General features: G+C 43.1%; 1 protein-coding gene across 2 annotated transcripts; it reads left to right on the forward strand.

Moving 5' to 3' along the window:
• Positions 1–15,372, forward strand: LOC129645970 (40S ribosomal protein S4, X isoform-like). 2 transcript variants are annotated; one of them, XM_055571567.1, is made up of 2 exons: positions 1–261; positions 14,480–15,372. In XM_055571567.1, exon 2 carries the CDS (start codon positions 14,482–14,484, stop codon positions 15,271–15,273), a length of 792 nt encoding a protein of 263 aa, XP_055427542.1. In that variant the 5' UTR covers positions 1–261; positions 14,480–14,481; the 3' UTR covers positions 15,274–15,372. The 2 variants fall into 2 exon arrangements, with proteins under 2 accessions (XP_055427542.1, XP_055427541.1); XM_055571566.1 differs by having other exon boundaries at positions 3–261; positions 14,475–15,372.
• Positions 15,373–16,265: the final 893 nt, after the last annotated feature.

Below are 16,265 nucleotides of genomic sequence, written 5' to 3' on the forward strand. Positions count from 1 at the left end.
TTCCGGACCCGCCTACGGGGCATTCTGGGAAGCGGGGCCACGCCCACCGCGCAGGCCACGGGGAAGCGGCGGAGGCGGTTGCGCGCGCTGTTACCGGAGCCGTCTCTTCCCTCGCCTGCTGGGGGCTGCCCTTTGAAAGCAGCGTGGAGTTTATATCGCCCAACTCGCCGGCTCCTACCGAGCGCCATACCCCGCACGTCTATTTTCTCCTTTAATCGTCACGGCCAGCCTTTGAGGGACCTTCTAATCCCCACCGCACAGGTGAGTTACCTCAAGCTCCAAGAAGGAAAGGAGCCATCCCGGCTCAGGCCCCTGACGCCCAAACTTGCCGCGAGAGAATTTATGACGAGAAAAAGGGCCACGGGATAATGAAACTCCCCGAATAGTGTGCCTTTCCCCCGAAACCTGTCGAAAGATAGCAGAAATCCCTCCTCAGACCTTTCTGAATTTCTCGCACTTGCTGGAAAGGGAGGGAATCATCGGTTAGTGCAATGAAAACGAAGTTTGAGGAATTGAGGTATTAGATAAGCTCGTATGGTATAATATGATACTTCCCAGAGGGTGTCCAAGTAAATAATGAAGAAGGTAATTGTCCAAAGTTATATTTAATACCCGTTGTGGAGTGAAGGATTAACATCAGTTTTTAAGTTCCACGTGGTCATTCTTCAGATGTGCTTCCGGTGGCGTCTTCCTCCTCCTCCTCCTCCTTTATTGTTTCTCTTTCTTCTGCTATATTTTCCTGTGTATTTGATCTATTAGGCTGAATCATATGAAATTACCTTTTATGTAGATCAAAACTAGTTAAATGTTGGCAGTTTCATATGTTCAACCTAATGTATTTTAGAAAGCTTTTGGGGCGGCTAGGGGGAGGGGTGTGTCGTGCAGGATCTTAGTTACCAGACCAGGGATCGAAACCACACTGCCTGCAGTGGAAGCAGGGTATCCTAACCACTGGACCACCAAGAAATTCTTGGAAAGCTTTTATATTTTGCGTTTCAGAAACCCTGAGATTTTCACTGATTGTAGGAGCTTATACTTAACGTATTATGGATAGAGAGGTGACATATGGTGTGCTGGAGCTGGCTCTCCAGGTGATTGTTAAATATTCAAGGATTTTGCAAGAGAGTTGTTAAACCATTGGTAGCCTGAAATTGGCCATGGAGGGAATATTTACACCATGGAAATTGGCTTCCCTCCTTGCCCTCCTGGGATCCAGTTTCAGTTCAGTTCAGTTGCTCAGTCGTGTCCGACTCTTAGGCCAGGCCTCCCTGTCCATCACCAACTCCCGGAGTTCACTCAGACTCACGTCCATCGAGTCAGTGATGCCATCCAGCCATCTCATCCTCTCTCGTCCCCTTCTCCTCCTGCCCCCAATCCCTCCCAGCATCAGAGTCTTTTCCAATGAGTCAACTCTTTGCATGAGGTGGCCAAAGTACTAGAGTTTAGCTTTAGCATCATTCCAAAGAAATCCCAGGGCTGATCTCCTTCAGAATGGACTGGTTGGATCTCCTTGCAGTCCAAGGGACTCTCAAGAGTCTTCTTCAACACCACAGTTCAAAAGCATCAATTCTTCGGTGTTCAGCTTTCTTTATAGTCCAACTCTCACATCCATACATGACCACTGGAAAAACCATAGCCTTGACTAGACAGACCTTTGTTGGCAAAGTAATGTCTCTGCTTTTGAATATACTATCTAGGTTGGTCATAACTTTCCTTCCAAGGAGTAAGCGTCTTTTAATTTCATGGCTGCAGTCACCATCTGCAGTGATTTTGGAGCCCAAAAATATAAAGTCTGACACTGTTTCCAGTTTCCCCATCTGTTTCTCATGAAATGATGGGACCGGATGCCATGATCTTCGTTTTCTGAATGTTGAGCTTTAAGCCAACTTTTTCACTCTCCACTTTCACTTTCATCAAGAGGCTTTTTAGTTCCTCTTCACTTTCTGCCCTAAGGCTGGTGTCATCTGCATATCTGAGGTTATTGATATTTCTCCCGGCAATCTTGATTCCAGCTTGTGCTTCTTCCAGCCCAGCGTTTCTCATGATGTACTCTGCATATAAGTTAAATAAGCAGGGTGACAATATACAGCCTTGACGTACTCCTTTTCCTATTTGGAACCAGTCTGTTGTTCCATGTCCAGTTCTAACTGTTGCTTTCTGACCTGCATACAGATTTCTCAAGAGGCAGGTCAGGTGGTCTAGTATTCCCATCTCTTTCAGAATTTTCCACAGTTTATTGTGATCCACACAGTCAAAGGTTTTGGCATAGTCAATAAAGCAGAAATAGATGTTTTTCTGGAACTCCCTTGCTTTTTCCATGATCCAGCAGATGTTGGCAATTTGGTCTCTGGTTCCTCTGCCTTTTCTAAAACCAGCTTGAACATCTGGAAGTTCACGGTTCACATACTGCTGAAGCCTGGCTTGGAGAATTTTGAGCATTACTTTACTGGCGTGTGAGATGAGTGCAATTGTGCGGTAGTTTGAGCATTCTTTGGCATTGCCTTTCTTTGGGATTGGAATGAAAACTGACCTTTTCCAGTCCTGTGGCCACTGCTGAGTTTTCCAAATTTGCTGGCATATTGAGTGCAGCGCTTTCACAGCATCATCTTTCAGGATTTGAAATAGCTCAAGTGGAATTCCATCACCTCCACTAGCTTTGTTCGTAGTGATGCTTTCTAAGGCCCACTTGACTTCACATTCCAGGATATCTGGCTCTAGGTGAGTGATCACACCATCGTGATTATCTGGGTCGTGAAGCTCTTTTTTGTACAGTTCTTCTGTGTATTCTTGCCACCTCTTCTTAATATCTTCTGCTTCTGTTAGGTCCATACCATTTCTGTCCTTTATCGAGCCCATCTTTGCATGAAATGTTCTTTGGTATCTCTGATTTTCTTGAAGAGATCTCTAGTCTTTCCCATTCTGTTGTTTTCCTCTATTTCTTTGCATTGATCGCTGAGGAAGGCTTTCTTATCTCTTCTTGCTATTCTTTGGAACTCTGCATTCAGATGTTTCTAGCTTTCCTTTTCTCCTTTGCTTTTCTCTTCTCTCCTCTTCGCAGCTATTTGTAAGGGCTCCCCAGAGAGCCATTTTGCTTTTTTGCATTTCTTTTCCATGGGGATGGTCTTGATCCCTGTCTCCTGTACAGTGTCATGAACCTCAGTCCATAGTTCATCAGGCACTCTATCTATCAGATCTAGGCCCTTAAATCTATTTCTCACTTCCACTGTATAATCATAAGGGATTTGATTTAGGTCATACCTGGTCTAGTGGTTTTCCCAACTTTCTTCAATTTAAGTCTCAATTTGGCAATAAGGAGTTCATGATCTGAGCCACAGTCAGCTCCCGGTCTTGTTTTTGTTGACTGTATAGAGCTTCTCCATCTTTGGCTGCAAAGAATATAAACAATTTGATTTCAGCGTTGACCATCTGGTGATGTCCATGTGTTTAGCAGAACTCTATTGGTTGTTTGATTTATCTTAGGCCAAGTGAAATCGGTTCAGAACCACATAGATCCCCAAACAGAAACTGAGACTGAGGAAAGAGTAGAATGGATGCTGGGGAGGCAACCAACAATTTCAGTGGTTGTGGGAGAAAACACTGAAAACTTGGGAATGTGCTGTCACAGTTCATAATTAATAATTCACTTTAGTTAGTGTTAAGTATTTATCAGCACTATTTGAAGTACTTTATATGTGTTAACTCATTTGATCCCCACAGCAACCTTATGGCATAGATATCATTGCTATCCCTATTTTACAGATGGAGAAACTGAGGCTTAGAGAGGCTGAGTAACTTGGCTGAGGTTATAGTAAGTGGCAGATAGATAGTGGCAGATAGTAAGTGGCAGAGTTTGGCTTTGACCTCAAGCTATCCTAACTCAAGAAAACATGCTTTTAACTACACTGTATTATATACGTTGTTAGTCTATAGTAATAACCTCCAAATTTCAGTGTTTTACAATAAAGACGGTTTATTCTTGCTCACATTTTTACATGTTGCCTATGTGTCGGATGTGATTCTGCTTCACACATCTTATTCTGGAACCCAGGCTGAAGGAGCAGCTCCTATCTTGGCCCCAGAGGAAAAAAAACAATTCTAGCACCATGCAGTGATTCTTAAGATTCAAGTAATATGTGGCATACTCCTTGTTACATTCCATTGGTCAAAGCATATCACGTGGCCAAGCTTGACTCAGGAGGGCTGGGAAATAGAATCCCCCTCTCCCTAGGCACTGCAAGTCACATGGCAACCTTCTGGGTAGTGAATAACTGGGAACTGTTTTAGGTTAGGTTCCCAGAAGCAGACCCTGAGTCAAGGATTAGAGTGCTCTATTAAGGAAGTGTTCCTAGGAGAATCCAGAAAAGGAGTGGAGGATCAGGACAGGGAAGGAGGCAAAGCTAAGTAAGGGTATAATTTCAGGCCAAGTCCTGAGCTGAGCCTTATCCAGAGGGGGTTCTGGGTATAAATTATACCTCAGAGTTTATCCCAACTCAAGGCAGGAGAGCTGGACTTTCATATTTCCACAGCTGTGAGTCATCAGTTAAGGACTGCTCTAAGGGCACTTTTTGCTTTCTGAATATGGATGAAGCAGTTCCAGTAGCCCTGGACCAGTCCTTCAAAAAGAATCACGGGTGCATGGCTCTTAGAAACAAAGTCACACAGAAGTCAGGAGAGGGAACAGAACCTGAAAAGAGATTTGAGGAAATGTGCACAGAGCACCAATAATTGACACTAAAGGAATAGTAATGCCATCTACCACACTGCCTCTATTTTAGACCGTTTTATTTTGGTATCAAAGGTATGACATTTTATTCTCCTGTAGTTAGTGGCATGTCTTTGATGTCAGAAAGAGGGACCACAGTTTTCTCCACTTGAAACAAAAGGTAATAGGGAATCATTACAGGTTTTTCAATAATCCTGTGTAGTACTTACTGAGCATGTGTGTCTAACACTGAAATTTCTCCAGAGTGAAGAAATCTGTGTATAATACTGTGGTGCAATTCTGTCAGTAACCCAGAGTTAGTGCAGCCTCCATAGGTTAAGGGTACAGTCCCTAATAAGACTGCCCTGTTCCACCTACACCAGCTGCAGGTTCAAGGGTTCCCAGGCCCTGCTTGCTTCTGAGCTATAAATTCAGGAGTTCCCATGACCTTTTCAGGTTTCTTAATTTGCTAAGATGATTTATAGAACTTGGGAAAGTGCTAGGCTTTATGGTTAGTTTTGTCACAAAGGATACATTAGTTTTGTTACAAAGGATTCAAGTCAAAATCAGCTAAATAGAGAGGTAGAGGAGGAGGTCTGGGAGAGTCCTAAACATGAGCCTTCCGAGCCCCTCCTTGAGGAATCTGGATGTGTCACCTTCACAGGACACTCATCTGTTCATCCAGAAGACTCAACCAAACTTTGAGTGTCCAGAGTTTTATTGGGATTTCATTATATGTGCATGATTGACTGAATTCAGTCTCCAGCCACCCTCCTCTTCCTGGAGGAAGTTGGGCTAATATCACATGACTCAAATCCCCAATCCTTTAATCACATTATTGGTCTTTCTGATGTAACCAGCCCCCATCCTGAGTCACTCATTAACATAAATTCAGGTGTGATCTGAGAGCCCCACCATGGTTAACAGAGACACCGTATCTCAGGAAAATCAGGAAGGGTTCAGAAGCTCCCTTCCCAGAACCTAGGACAAAGACCAGATAAATTCTTTATTATGCAGCATGTATCATCAGATTGGAGAACAATATTTAACTGAGCAGAATTTTTGTAATTCCACGGGTAAACATAAATGTAAAAGCAAATACAGTACATCAAAGACAAAAAGTCCTATCCTAAATGCAACCAGGGAAGTAAAACAGATGACCTAAAAAGGAACTGTAGAGTAACAGCAGACTTATCTTGCACAGCAGTAAAGGCTAGGAGATAATGGAGTATCTCCAAGAGAATTATAAGGTAGATTGCTCTTATTGCTCTTACTGAAAGATAAAGCATAAAATAATTATAGGATACTGTAGTGATATTTATCTGACATCCCAGAAGAAAGTTAATCTGTTACTGAAGTTATCCACATAAAAACCAAAACATTTTAATGATTTCTGATATAAATCATTCCAAAGTATATCACCCCATCCCCCTCCCTTCTTAACTGGTGAGTTCAGCATTCGTGTGCTTTTAGGTAGTGAGACTCCCAGGCAGGAGTTACTGAGGTCTTCTAAGCTGTTTGCACCAATATTAAATGTTTCCACATGCTGTATTTTATCGGAGAAGGCAGTGGCACCCCACTCCAGTACTCTTGCCTGGAAAATCCCATGGATGTAGGAGCCTGGTAGGCTGCAGTCCATGGGGTTGCTAAGAGTCGGACACGACTGAGCGACTTCCTTTTCACTTTTCACTTTCATGCATTGGAGAAGGAAATGGCAACCCACTCCAGTGTTCTTGCCTGAAGAATCCCAGGGGCGGGGGAGCCTGGTGGGCTGTCATCTCTGGGGTCGCACAGAGTCGGACACGACTGAAGCAACTTAGCAGCAGCAGCAGCAGCTGTATTTTATACTTCTTTCTGCTTATTATAATCCTGTCTCGCTGCAGCAGCAGTTTTATTGAAGCTCTTAATCTGTTGTTGATTTAATGTGCATTTGTCTGAATACGGGTCACAGGCTTTCTCCATCCTCCTAATATATATAGCTCATTAGCTATATCTGACAGATTTTATTTTTTGAAAATGAGCACCATGGTACAGTACATCCAGCACGTTCTTCTTACTGTGTCATGTTGACATCATGTAGGCTTTCCCCTCTTGAATCTGAGTGTGTCCATGGTGCTATGTAACTTCCAAGGTTATAAAAATATGATATAGCTTCCACCTCTCGGAATGCTTGTTCTTGGAACCTAATCACTATGCCACGAGGACGGGGAGAAACCACAGGGAAAGGCCCCATGTAGGTGTCTGATAGAACCCCAGCTGAGGCTCCATTCAGCAGCCAGCACTAATCTCCAGCCTTATGGATAAATGAGTGAGTGAGCGAATGACCTTTCTGGTGAGTCCAGCCCTAGCCTTCAAGCCACCCTAGTTGAGACCAGGTGGAGCAGAAATAAGCTGTCCCTGCTGATCCTGCAAGTAATCCAGATTATGAATTTAATAAGCCAAAGAGTGATGGTTTTAAGCCCTATCTAAGTTTGGGATGGTATCATTCACAGCAATATATAACTGGAAAACAGTGTGACTACTTTTTACTCACAGCTTAAAAGTTGTTCCATGTGGCTTGGTTGGAGCCACCTGGGAGCTCTTAACCCAGAGGTTTCCTTTGCCAATTTTAAGGAAGTTAAACCTTGTAAATTATGTTAAGTTTGTTCCTGCTCTAAACAAAACTTCTTTGGTTTCAAGGAAGGAAAAAAAGAACCCGTTCAATTTACTTCAGGAAAGGGGGATTTAATGAAGGGACACAGGGGCTTATAGGAACCCAAGAACAGAAACTGCTATATAGCATGGAAACTGCAGCTGTTTTTACATATGTAAAAGATATGTATACATAATATATAAACAAATATAGATTTTATATATACAGACATATGTATGTTTGTAACTTCTACCACTCTCTGCACATGTACTATATTCTTTTCTCATTATATATTCTCACTTCAGAAGTGGTTCATCATAACCTTTCCCCACTTTGTAGTCCCCTTTCTAATCTCAATCTTTATAATTCAAGTGCTGTTACTGATTCAGTGCCCAGTTTCCATTTCTTGAAAAAACATCTGATTAAAACAGCTCCTCTATGCTAAGTAAGGTCCCACAAAGGACAAGCGTCTGGGCTAATTACACCTGAACTAACTTTGGTCAGGTGTCCATCTCAGGGAAGACAGCTGCAGTTTTGAGGTAAGGAGTCCCCCAGAAAGAGTGGGTGGGCATGTAGTGACTGACATCTCTAGAGCAGCTCCTCATTAAGGCTGTTAACTCCTGGCCAGAAAATGAAATCTGAGATGGGATAAGCATGACCAGATGAGAATAGCACATAATCAGGAACTGGCAGCTCAGAGGAGGATCAGGAAGAGAGAGCATGAAGAAGAATTATGTCTGGCAACAGATGGTGAGACCTGCAGGCCCTGATAACATCTGTAGGTGTCACTTCACCCTAGATGGGGCCATGGTGTCCTTCATAGAGACCCCAGAGTATAATAGACACAGTTCAAGTTCTAGGTCAACTAGTATAAAAGCTGTGAGAACTCAGGCAAATTACCATCTTTGAGCCTTGGTTTCTTTTATCTGTAAAATGGGAGTAATAGCACCACCTTGCTGGGCAAGGGTGGGAATTACCTAACTCGTGCCACAGCCACTCAGTAAGTGTGAACTCCCTTTCTTCCTCCACATGGAAGTCAGAGCTCCCCTTCCAGGTTGTGAAGTGTGCTGGGACAAAGATCCTGTGGCTAGAGGTCAAAAGTTTTCTCACTCCAGTTACTCACAACCTCAAAGGAATTCCCTGCCTCAGGGCTTCACACCTTGCAAAGGTGAAACAAGCCTTTATGGGTCCAGAGCTACCCTGATGGGGCCACCGATTACACCTTTTTCTAAAAATCACCAGATTTCTGGAAATCTAAAGAACAGAAAGACTATAGATGGTTTGGAGACATAACCAATAGATGTGCAGTTTAGAAATCAGTGAACAGAAAATGCACAGCAAAATAGCATTGAAGCTCTTGGATAGGCCCCTCTCATTTTAAGAACATAGAGAAATTATTAAACTATCAGGCAGATCTCAGTTCCCTGAAGACTCTCACTCTCTTCAGGTGGGTTCAACACTGTACAGTGGCAATTACTGAACTGTGTGTGTGGCTCGTCGAATGCCAGAACAGAGACATGGAGCCTGAGGGGAGGGGCTCTGGGTCAGGAGTTCCAGGTCTGAGGTCCATTCCCAGCCTTGCTGCTGTCTAGCACTATGTCCTTGGGCAAGTCACTTTCCCTCTCTCATCCTGGATCTCCACACACGTAAAATAGGATGATTGGACCAGTTTCCAAGAGGCCTCAAACTCAAGTAGGAAAGGAGTATCTTAGTGATTAAAAAGAACCCTAAGAATTACCCAAAGTGAAAATGAAGTCACTTAGTTGTGTCCAGCTCTTCGCGACCCCATGGACTGTAGCCCACCAGGCTCCTCCATCCATGGGATTTGCCAAGCAGGAGTACTGGAGCGGGATGCCATTGCCTTCTCTGAAACATTAGTTCAAATCCTGTCTTCCACTATTAGCAGTGTGACCCTGAATAAATTGTTTAACCTCTATACACCAGTTTCCTTATCTGTAAACTGGGGATAGTTACAATATAAGATTGTTTTGAAGATCGAAGAAGATAAACCATGAGTGCGTGCAGCACACCACCTTGTACATAGTAAGTTCTTGATGAATGTTAGATATTGTTGTTAGTGATGGGGATTTTAAAATATATTTTTGAAAGCATAGCTGTATTAATCATGTTGACCCCTGGGACTCCTCAGGCCAGAATCAATAGATTTCTGGAGTGTCAAAAGAGGAACAGATAAAATTTGTACAAAAAAGTCATTGCACTCCTTCAGTTAACAAGTTTCCCTTTTTTTATGATGGTGGGGACCTCCTTGTAAGACAGTGATCTTGAAAGCCAGGTTATGGGGAAAATGAAATGATTTTACAAATGTTTTAAGCTCCCACTCCTTTATGTCAGCCTGGAGGACTTGATCATTCAGGAGGTTACTTAATCCAGGCTACAGAGAACTTAGTATATGGCACAGAGCAGTATTTCTGTAATTTCTTGAGAGAGGGAACAAGACTCAGTTTCCTGGGTCACATCCCAAATTGATGGCTAGGAATCTCCAAAGGTAGGAGCCTCTGAAGGGATGTTTATTTAAGCCGGCGCCCAGTTACTCTTGTCCAAGAAGTTTAGGAAACCTTGGCAGAGAGGAGAGATTACAAGACTGAGAACTGACCCTTCCCCAAGGTACATGGGAGGAGGAGAAGGGAGAAATGGTCATTTTAATGAGGTGACTGAATATTTATCTGTTAAGTGCAGTAGAAATGGAGGAGACCAAGATGCCTAATGGAAAAGTTGTCCCCTTCCGTCCCAGTTCCTGCTCCATGAGGTGTGGACTCATGAGACAAATGAGGGGAAGAAAAATAATGTCTTTGTACATCTGAGTGTTCTGAGTGTCCTGTGAATGAATTGCTGCTCTCAGTGATATCACAACATTGTCATCAAAACATCACACCATTGTTATCAAAAAGTCTTCAGCTTAGAGTCTCTTCAGCTTTGAAACCCAGCTTTTATGGGTCTGAGGTCACCCTGGGGCTAAATCAGGTTACGGCCCCTTTAGGTCTGAGAAGTTGCCCTTTGCCTTCAGGGCAAGAACCAGAACATGCTCTTCTGGTCTTGCTGGGAGACAGTTTGGGAGCAAGAGGCTGGGAATTAAATCTTCCTGGAGGAATCACATAGCCAACCAATTAAAGGGAGGGTCCACACAGATGGTTATAAGAGAACAGGTCATTGTGCTTCCCTGGCCTTGGCATTCTGGTTTTCTCCAGTGGTCACACTTCTGGGCCAAGGGTTCATGTCCCTGGGGCTCTGTCCTCTTTCTGAGAGGGATTTCCTTCTTTTTTCTGGTCACTTCTTGCTCTTCCCTAGTACAGATGAAGAACTCTTAAATTCTGAACATCTAATGCCTTTGATTATTAATTGTAGAAATAATCATAATAAACTCAGATTTGAACTATCATTTATACTGTTTTTAAAATTGTAGTAAAGAACATATAAAATCATTTTAACCATTTAAAGTATGCAACTCAATGGCATGTAGTACACTCAACAATGTTGTGCAACCAACACCACTCTCTAGTTCCTGAGTTTCCTCACCTCAGAAGAAACCCTGTACCTATTGAGTAGTCACTGTCCGTTTGTTCCTGACCCCCAGCTACCAGCAGCCACTAATCTGCCTTCTGTCTTTGTGGATTTGCCTGTTCTGGATATTTCATGTAAGTGGAAGCATATGATATGTGGCCCCTGGCTTCTTTCACTTAGCATAAAGATTAAATAGTATTCCATTGTATTTGATACACTGCATGTTGTGTATCAATCAGCTGGATATCCTATACACATTTAAAGTGATTTTTTTTTTTTAATTATTTATTTTTGGTTGCACTAGGTCTTCATTGCAGTTCAGGGACTTCTCATTGTGATGGCTTCTCGTTGCTGAGCATGGGCTCTAGGGCACGTGGGCTCAGTAGTTGTGGCGCATGGGCTTAATTGCCCTGCAACATGTGGGACCTTCCCGGACCAGGGATCAAACCTGTGTCACCTGCACTGGCAGGTGGATTCTTGAGCACTGGACCAACAGGGAAGTCCTGAAGTGCTTTTTATATACACCGTATCACCTGATCATCACCAAAACTCTGGGAGGTGGTCAGGGCAAATATTATTCATTGTTATGGAGATTTCCCCCATTTTACAGATGAGACTGAGGCTCATAAAGGTGGTTACTTGTCCAAGGTCTCATAGGTGGTTAACATCAGAATCAGAACCCAGGTCTCTGAGTTAGGATGACCAAAACCTTTCTTGAGCTGTTTGCTTTGTAATACTAAACAGTGTCCTTCCTCCAAGATCATGAGTAAACATGTGCTCATCATGGCAAGACACTTGAGGACCAGTGAGAGTTGAACCCTTCAGTTCAGTCGCTCAGGTGTATCCGACTCTTTGCAGCCCCATGGACTGCAGCACGCCAGGCCTCCCTGTCCATCGCCAACTCCGGGAGTTTATTCAAACTCATGTCCATTGAGTCGGTGATGCCATCCAACCATCTCATCCTCTGTCAGCCCCTTCTCCCACCTTCAGTCTTTCCCAGCATCAGGGTCTTTTCAAATGAGTCAGTTCTTTGCATCAGGTGGCCAAAGGATTGGAGCTTCAGCTTCAGCATCAGTCCTTCCAGTGAATATTCAGGACAGATTTCCTTTAAAATGGACTGGTTGGACCTCCTTGCAGTCCAAGGGACTCTCAAGAGTCTTCTCCAGCACCACAGTTCAAAACCATCCATTTTTCAGTGCTCAGCTTTCTTTATTGTCCAACTCTCACATCCATACATGACTACTGGAAAACCATAGCTTTGGCTAATAATCATAGCTAATAACCATAGCTTTGATAATCAGCCCCAGGGTTTGATATAAAGGTGGTAGAGCTACAGGAGAGACCATGCATGGCTGCAGCCAGCAGCCAGAGAGAGTGGGGCTCTGAGTCCTGGAGTGGAGGTGTTTGGATGGATGAATCTTACACTCCCTGCTTGCACAGGCCTAATTTTGTCCATTGACAAAGTTGATCGCTGCCTGCAAGGCCTGATCTTACAAGGCTTTTCTGCTCAGACCTTAAGAATTCTCCTTCCATCTCTGCATGAAGCATACATACTTTCCTAGAATACTTTACTCTCCAACAGCAAACGTAGCAGTCAGGGCTTCATAAATGTTTGCCAGCTAAGTCAGTTCAAGGACTTCAGGTCTCTGATGTTTCGCCCTTTTTCCTCGGCAATGTGTCACCAGTAGCAGTCTTCAGTGCAAATGAGCAGGACTTCGGGGAGTAGATCCCACTCTGCTGCAGTGAGAGTTTTATTCCCGCTAATAAAACAACAAAACCAATAATGGAATGTTTGGAAAGCTGAACAAAGCAACAAAAATGATCCATAACCTTACTACCCCAACACAACTGTTATTTTGAATAATTCTCTTTGCCTAGCTTTCCTTCCTTTCTACCTTCCTTCCATCCATCCATCATGAAAGTAATACAAAATATTGTAATATTTTAAACATTACCTAATATCTCACACCCAGAGAAAACCACTGTGAACATTTTGCCCACTTTAAGATTTATTCATTTATTTATTTGGCTGCACTTGGTCTTTTGTGGCCTGCAGTATCTTTGGTTGCATTATTTGGACTCTTAGTTGCTGTGTTTGGGATCTAGTTCCCTAACCAGGGATTGAACCCAGGCCCCCTGCATTGAGAGTGTGGAATCTAAGTCACTGGGCCATCAGGGAAGTCCCAGAAAGAGACACTGTAAAAAAAAAATAAATTTCAACTGCACTACATGGCATGTGGGACTTAGTTCCCCAACCAGGGATCCAGTCCCCACAGCCTGCATTGGCAAAGCAGTCTTAACCCCTGGATCACCAGGGAAATCCCTTCCTCCAGTTTCTTTAAATGCCTTTTTTTCATAATTGCAGCTATACTGAATATGCCATTCTGTTAGTATGTATGTTGTTTTTGTTACTAATTTTTTTCTAATAAATAGGTTTATTTACAGAAATTTATGGGAAAAATTAGCAAATAAAAAGGAAATAAAAATTACCCAGAATGTCCCTTCTGCATATGGAAATTTTAACATGCATTTTTTAAAAAGATTTATTTGTTTTTGCTTGTTTGTTTTTGGCTGTACTTGGTCTTTGTTGCTATATGTGGACTTTCTCTAGTTGCAGTGAACAGGAGCTATTCTTCACCGCAGTACTCGAGCTTCTCATTGCGGTGGCTTCTCTTATTGTAGAGCACGGGCTCTAGGTGCGTGGGCTTCCAGTCGTTGCAGCTTAGGGGCTCAGTAGTTGTGGCGCACGGGCCTAGCTGCTCCATGGCTGTGGGATCTTCGGGACCAGGGATCGAACCCATGTCCCTTGCATTGGCAGGTGAATCCTTAACTAGTAGATCACCAGGGAAACCCTAACATGCATTTTTTTTACATGATTGTGATACTACTGAATACAGTTTTTTTCTTTTTTCCCCACCTATCTTAATCTCATTTCCACATGTTGCCCATAAGTCTTTATCATTAACTTCATTTTTGTCTTTTTAATATGTAACACATTTATATAGTACAGTATTAAAAAAATTAGGATACTATGGAAAGGTTTTTTCCCCACTTATTTTGCATTTGCCTATTTTTCCTCCCACAGCACCCACTGTTACCTGTTCCTTGTGGACCCTCCTCCTGAAGTGCCCTTATGTGCATATGTAAAATACATTATACTTAAATATATTCTTTCCCCATCTTTCCATTTTTTACATAAAAAATAATGAACATTGCACACTCACTTTCTAAAACTCAACAGTATATCTTAGAGTTTTTCCTATTTATATTCAAACAGCGCTTCCTCATTTTTTTTAATATACCACATAGGATTACGCTTTATGTAGGGTAACATAATGTATCAAACTAGGTCCCATGAGGGGAGAGGCAAGATAGGGGTATAAGTACAAACTACTATTTATAATGTAAATATGCTACAGGTATGTATAGTAAAACAGAGACTATACCCAATATTTTATAACTATAGATGGAATATAACCTTTAAAAATTGTGAGCTACTGTGTTGTACACCTGAAACTTACATAATATTGTATATCATCTATACCTCAGTTTTTAAAAAAATGTTTAGAAATTAGCCCCCATCAGTGAATATTCAGGTTATTTTCCTCTCTTTGTGCGCAGTGCAGCTATGGCTCGGGGTCCCAAGAAGCACCTGAAGCGTGTAGCAGCTCCAAAGCACTGGATGCTGGATAAGCTGACCGGCGTGTTTGCCCCTCGTCCATCTACCGGTCCCCACAAGCTGAGGGAATGTCTCCCTCTAATCATTTTCCTAAGAAACAGACTTAAGTATGCCCTAACAGGAGATGAAGTGAAGAAGATTTGCATGCAGCGTTTCATTAAGATCGATGGCAAAGTCCGCACCGATGTAACCTACCCTGCTGGTTTTATGGATGTCATCAGCATTGATAAGATTGGAGAGAATTTTCGTTTGATCTATGACACCAAGGGTCGCTTTGCTGTTCATCGTATTACACCTGAGGAGGCCAAGTATAAGTTGTGCAAAGTGAGAAAGATCTTCGTGGGAACAAAAGGAATCCCTCATCTGGTAACCCATGATGCTCGCACCATCCGTTACCCTGATCCCCTCATCAAGGTGAATGACACCATTCAGATTGATCTGGAGACCGGCAAGATTACTGATTTCATCAAGTTCGACACTGGTAACCTGTGCATGGTGACTGGTGGTGCTAACCTGGGAAGAATTGGCGTGATTACCAACCGGGAGAGACATCCAGGTTCTTTTGATGTCGTTCATGTGAAAGATGCCAATGGCAACAGCTTTGCCACCCGGCTTTCCAACATTTTCGTTATTGGCAAAGGCAACAAGCCATGGATCTCTCTTCCCCGTGGAAAGGGTATTCGCCTTACCATTGCTGAGGAGAGAGACAAGAGGCTGGCAGCCAAACAGAGCAGTGGATAAAATGATCTTTATGTAACATGATTGGAAAAGTCTTTGTACTTAGTTAAAGATAATAGCACATAAAAAAATAAAGTTGTTTCCAGTCTGCTGCCAACAATACTACTGTGACTAACACTGTGTGTGTGTCATTTCACATGTGTGAGCCTCTGTCTGTGGAATAAGCCCCTAGAAGTGGAATTGCTGGGTCAAAAAGTGAGTGCATTTTTAATTGTGATAAGGCCAAATTGTACTCTGTAGGTTAGCAGCACCAACATGTGATTTAACCCAGTGTCTAGCCTTAGTTACTTTCTCCATCTTCTGTTGTCCCTATAACAGAGTTAGGACCAGCCTCAGGGATAAAGCAGTTTTCCTTTCTGGCCACTTATACATTATCTGTAATATATTGAAGGCTACTGGATGACAGACACTTGCTGTGTGTTAAGAGACAAATATGTATAAGACACAGGTGCTGTCCTTGGGAGCTGATCTCAGAGCTAGTGGGGGCTGGGAAGGGAGCACGGAGGAAGGGATGTGTAAGAAGAGCCCTCAGCCTCTGAAGGGGAGGAGCTGGGTGTGGTTTTGCTCTCCTTAACCTGGCACCTAGCAGAGCAGATGGTAGGCAGCCAGTATTCAATATACATTGAGGGAATAAACGATTAAATAACAGTGTCTGGTGTGAGGGAAAGGGGAAAGGTGCTGGAGCAAGGGTGTTGGTCAGGGCAGGCTTCACAGAGAACAGCATTTGAGGGCCTCTTTGAGAATTTCACCAAGTCAAATTCTAGGCCAGAGAGGCTAAATATTTGTTGGCTTCCTGACTCAAAGACCAGTTGGACAAGAAGAGTAGGGTGTCAGGAAGGATCTGGAGACAGATCTGAGTGGGTGGGGTTTGGGGGTCCCTCTGATAAGTGCTGGACGATATCTTCGAAATAAGGCAGAAGGTCTTTGAGTTAAGACAAAGGGGGAGAGGCTAGAGAAGACTGCCAAGGAAAAGCCCCCCCGTTTCCCCACTCCGG

This window comes from Bubalus kerabau, chromosome 3 (assembly GCF_029407905.1).
Source record: "Bubalus kerabau isolate K-KA32 ecotype Philippines breed swamp buffalo chromosome 3, PCC_UOA_SB_1v2, whole genome shotgun sequence".
NCBI classification, from domain to species: Eukaryota; Metazoa; Chordata; class Mammalia; order Artiodactyla; family Bovidae; genus Bubalus; species Bubalus kerabau.

What these genes read in the sequence shown, in the direction of transcription:
- LOC129645970 (XM_055571567.1), top strand. Translation starts at nt 14,482, where the DNA reads ATGGCTCGGGGTCCCAAGAAGCACCTGAAGCGTGTAGCAGCTCCAAAG.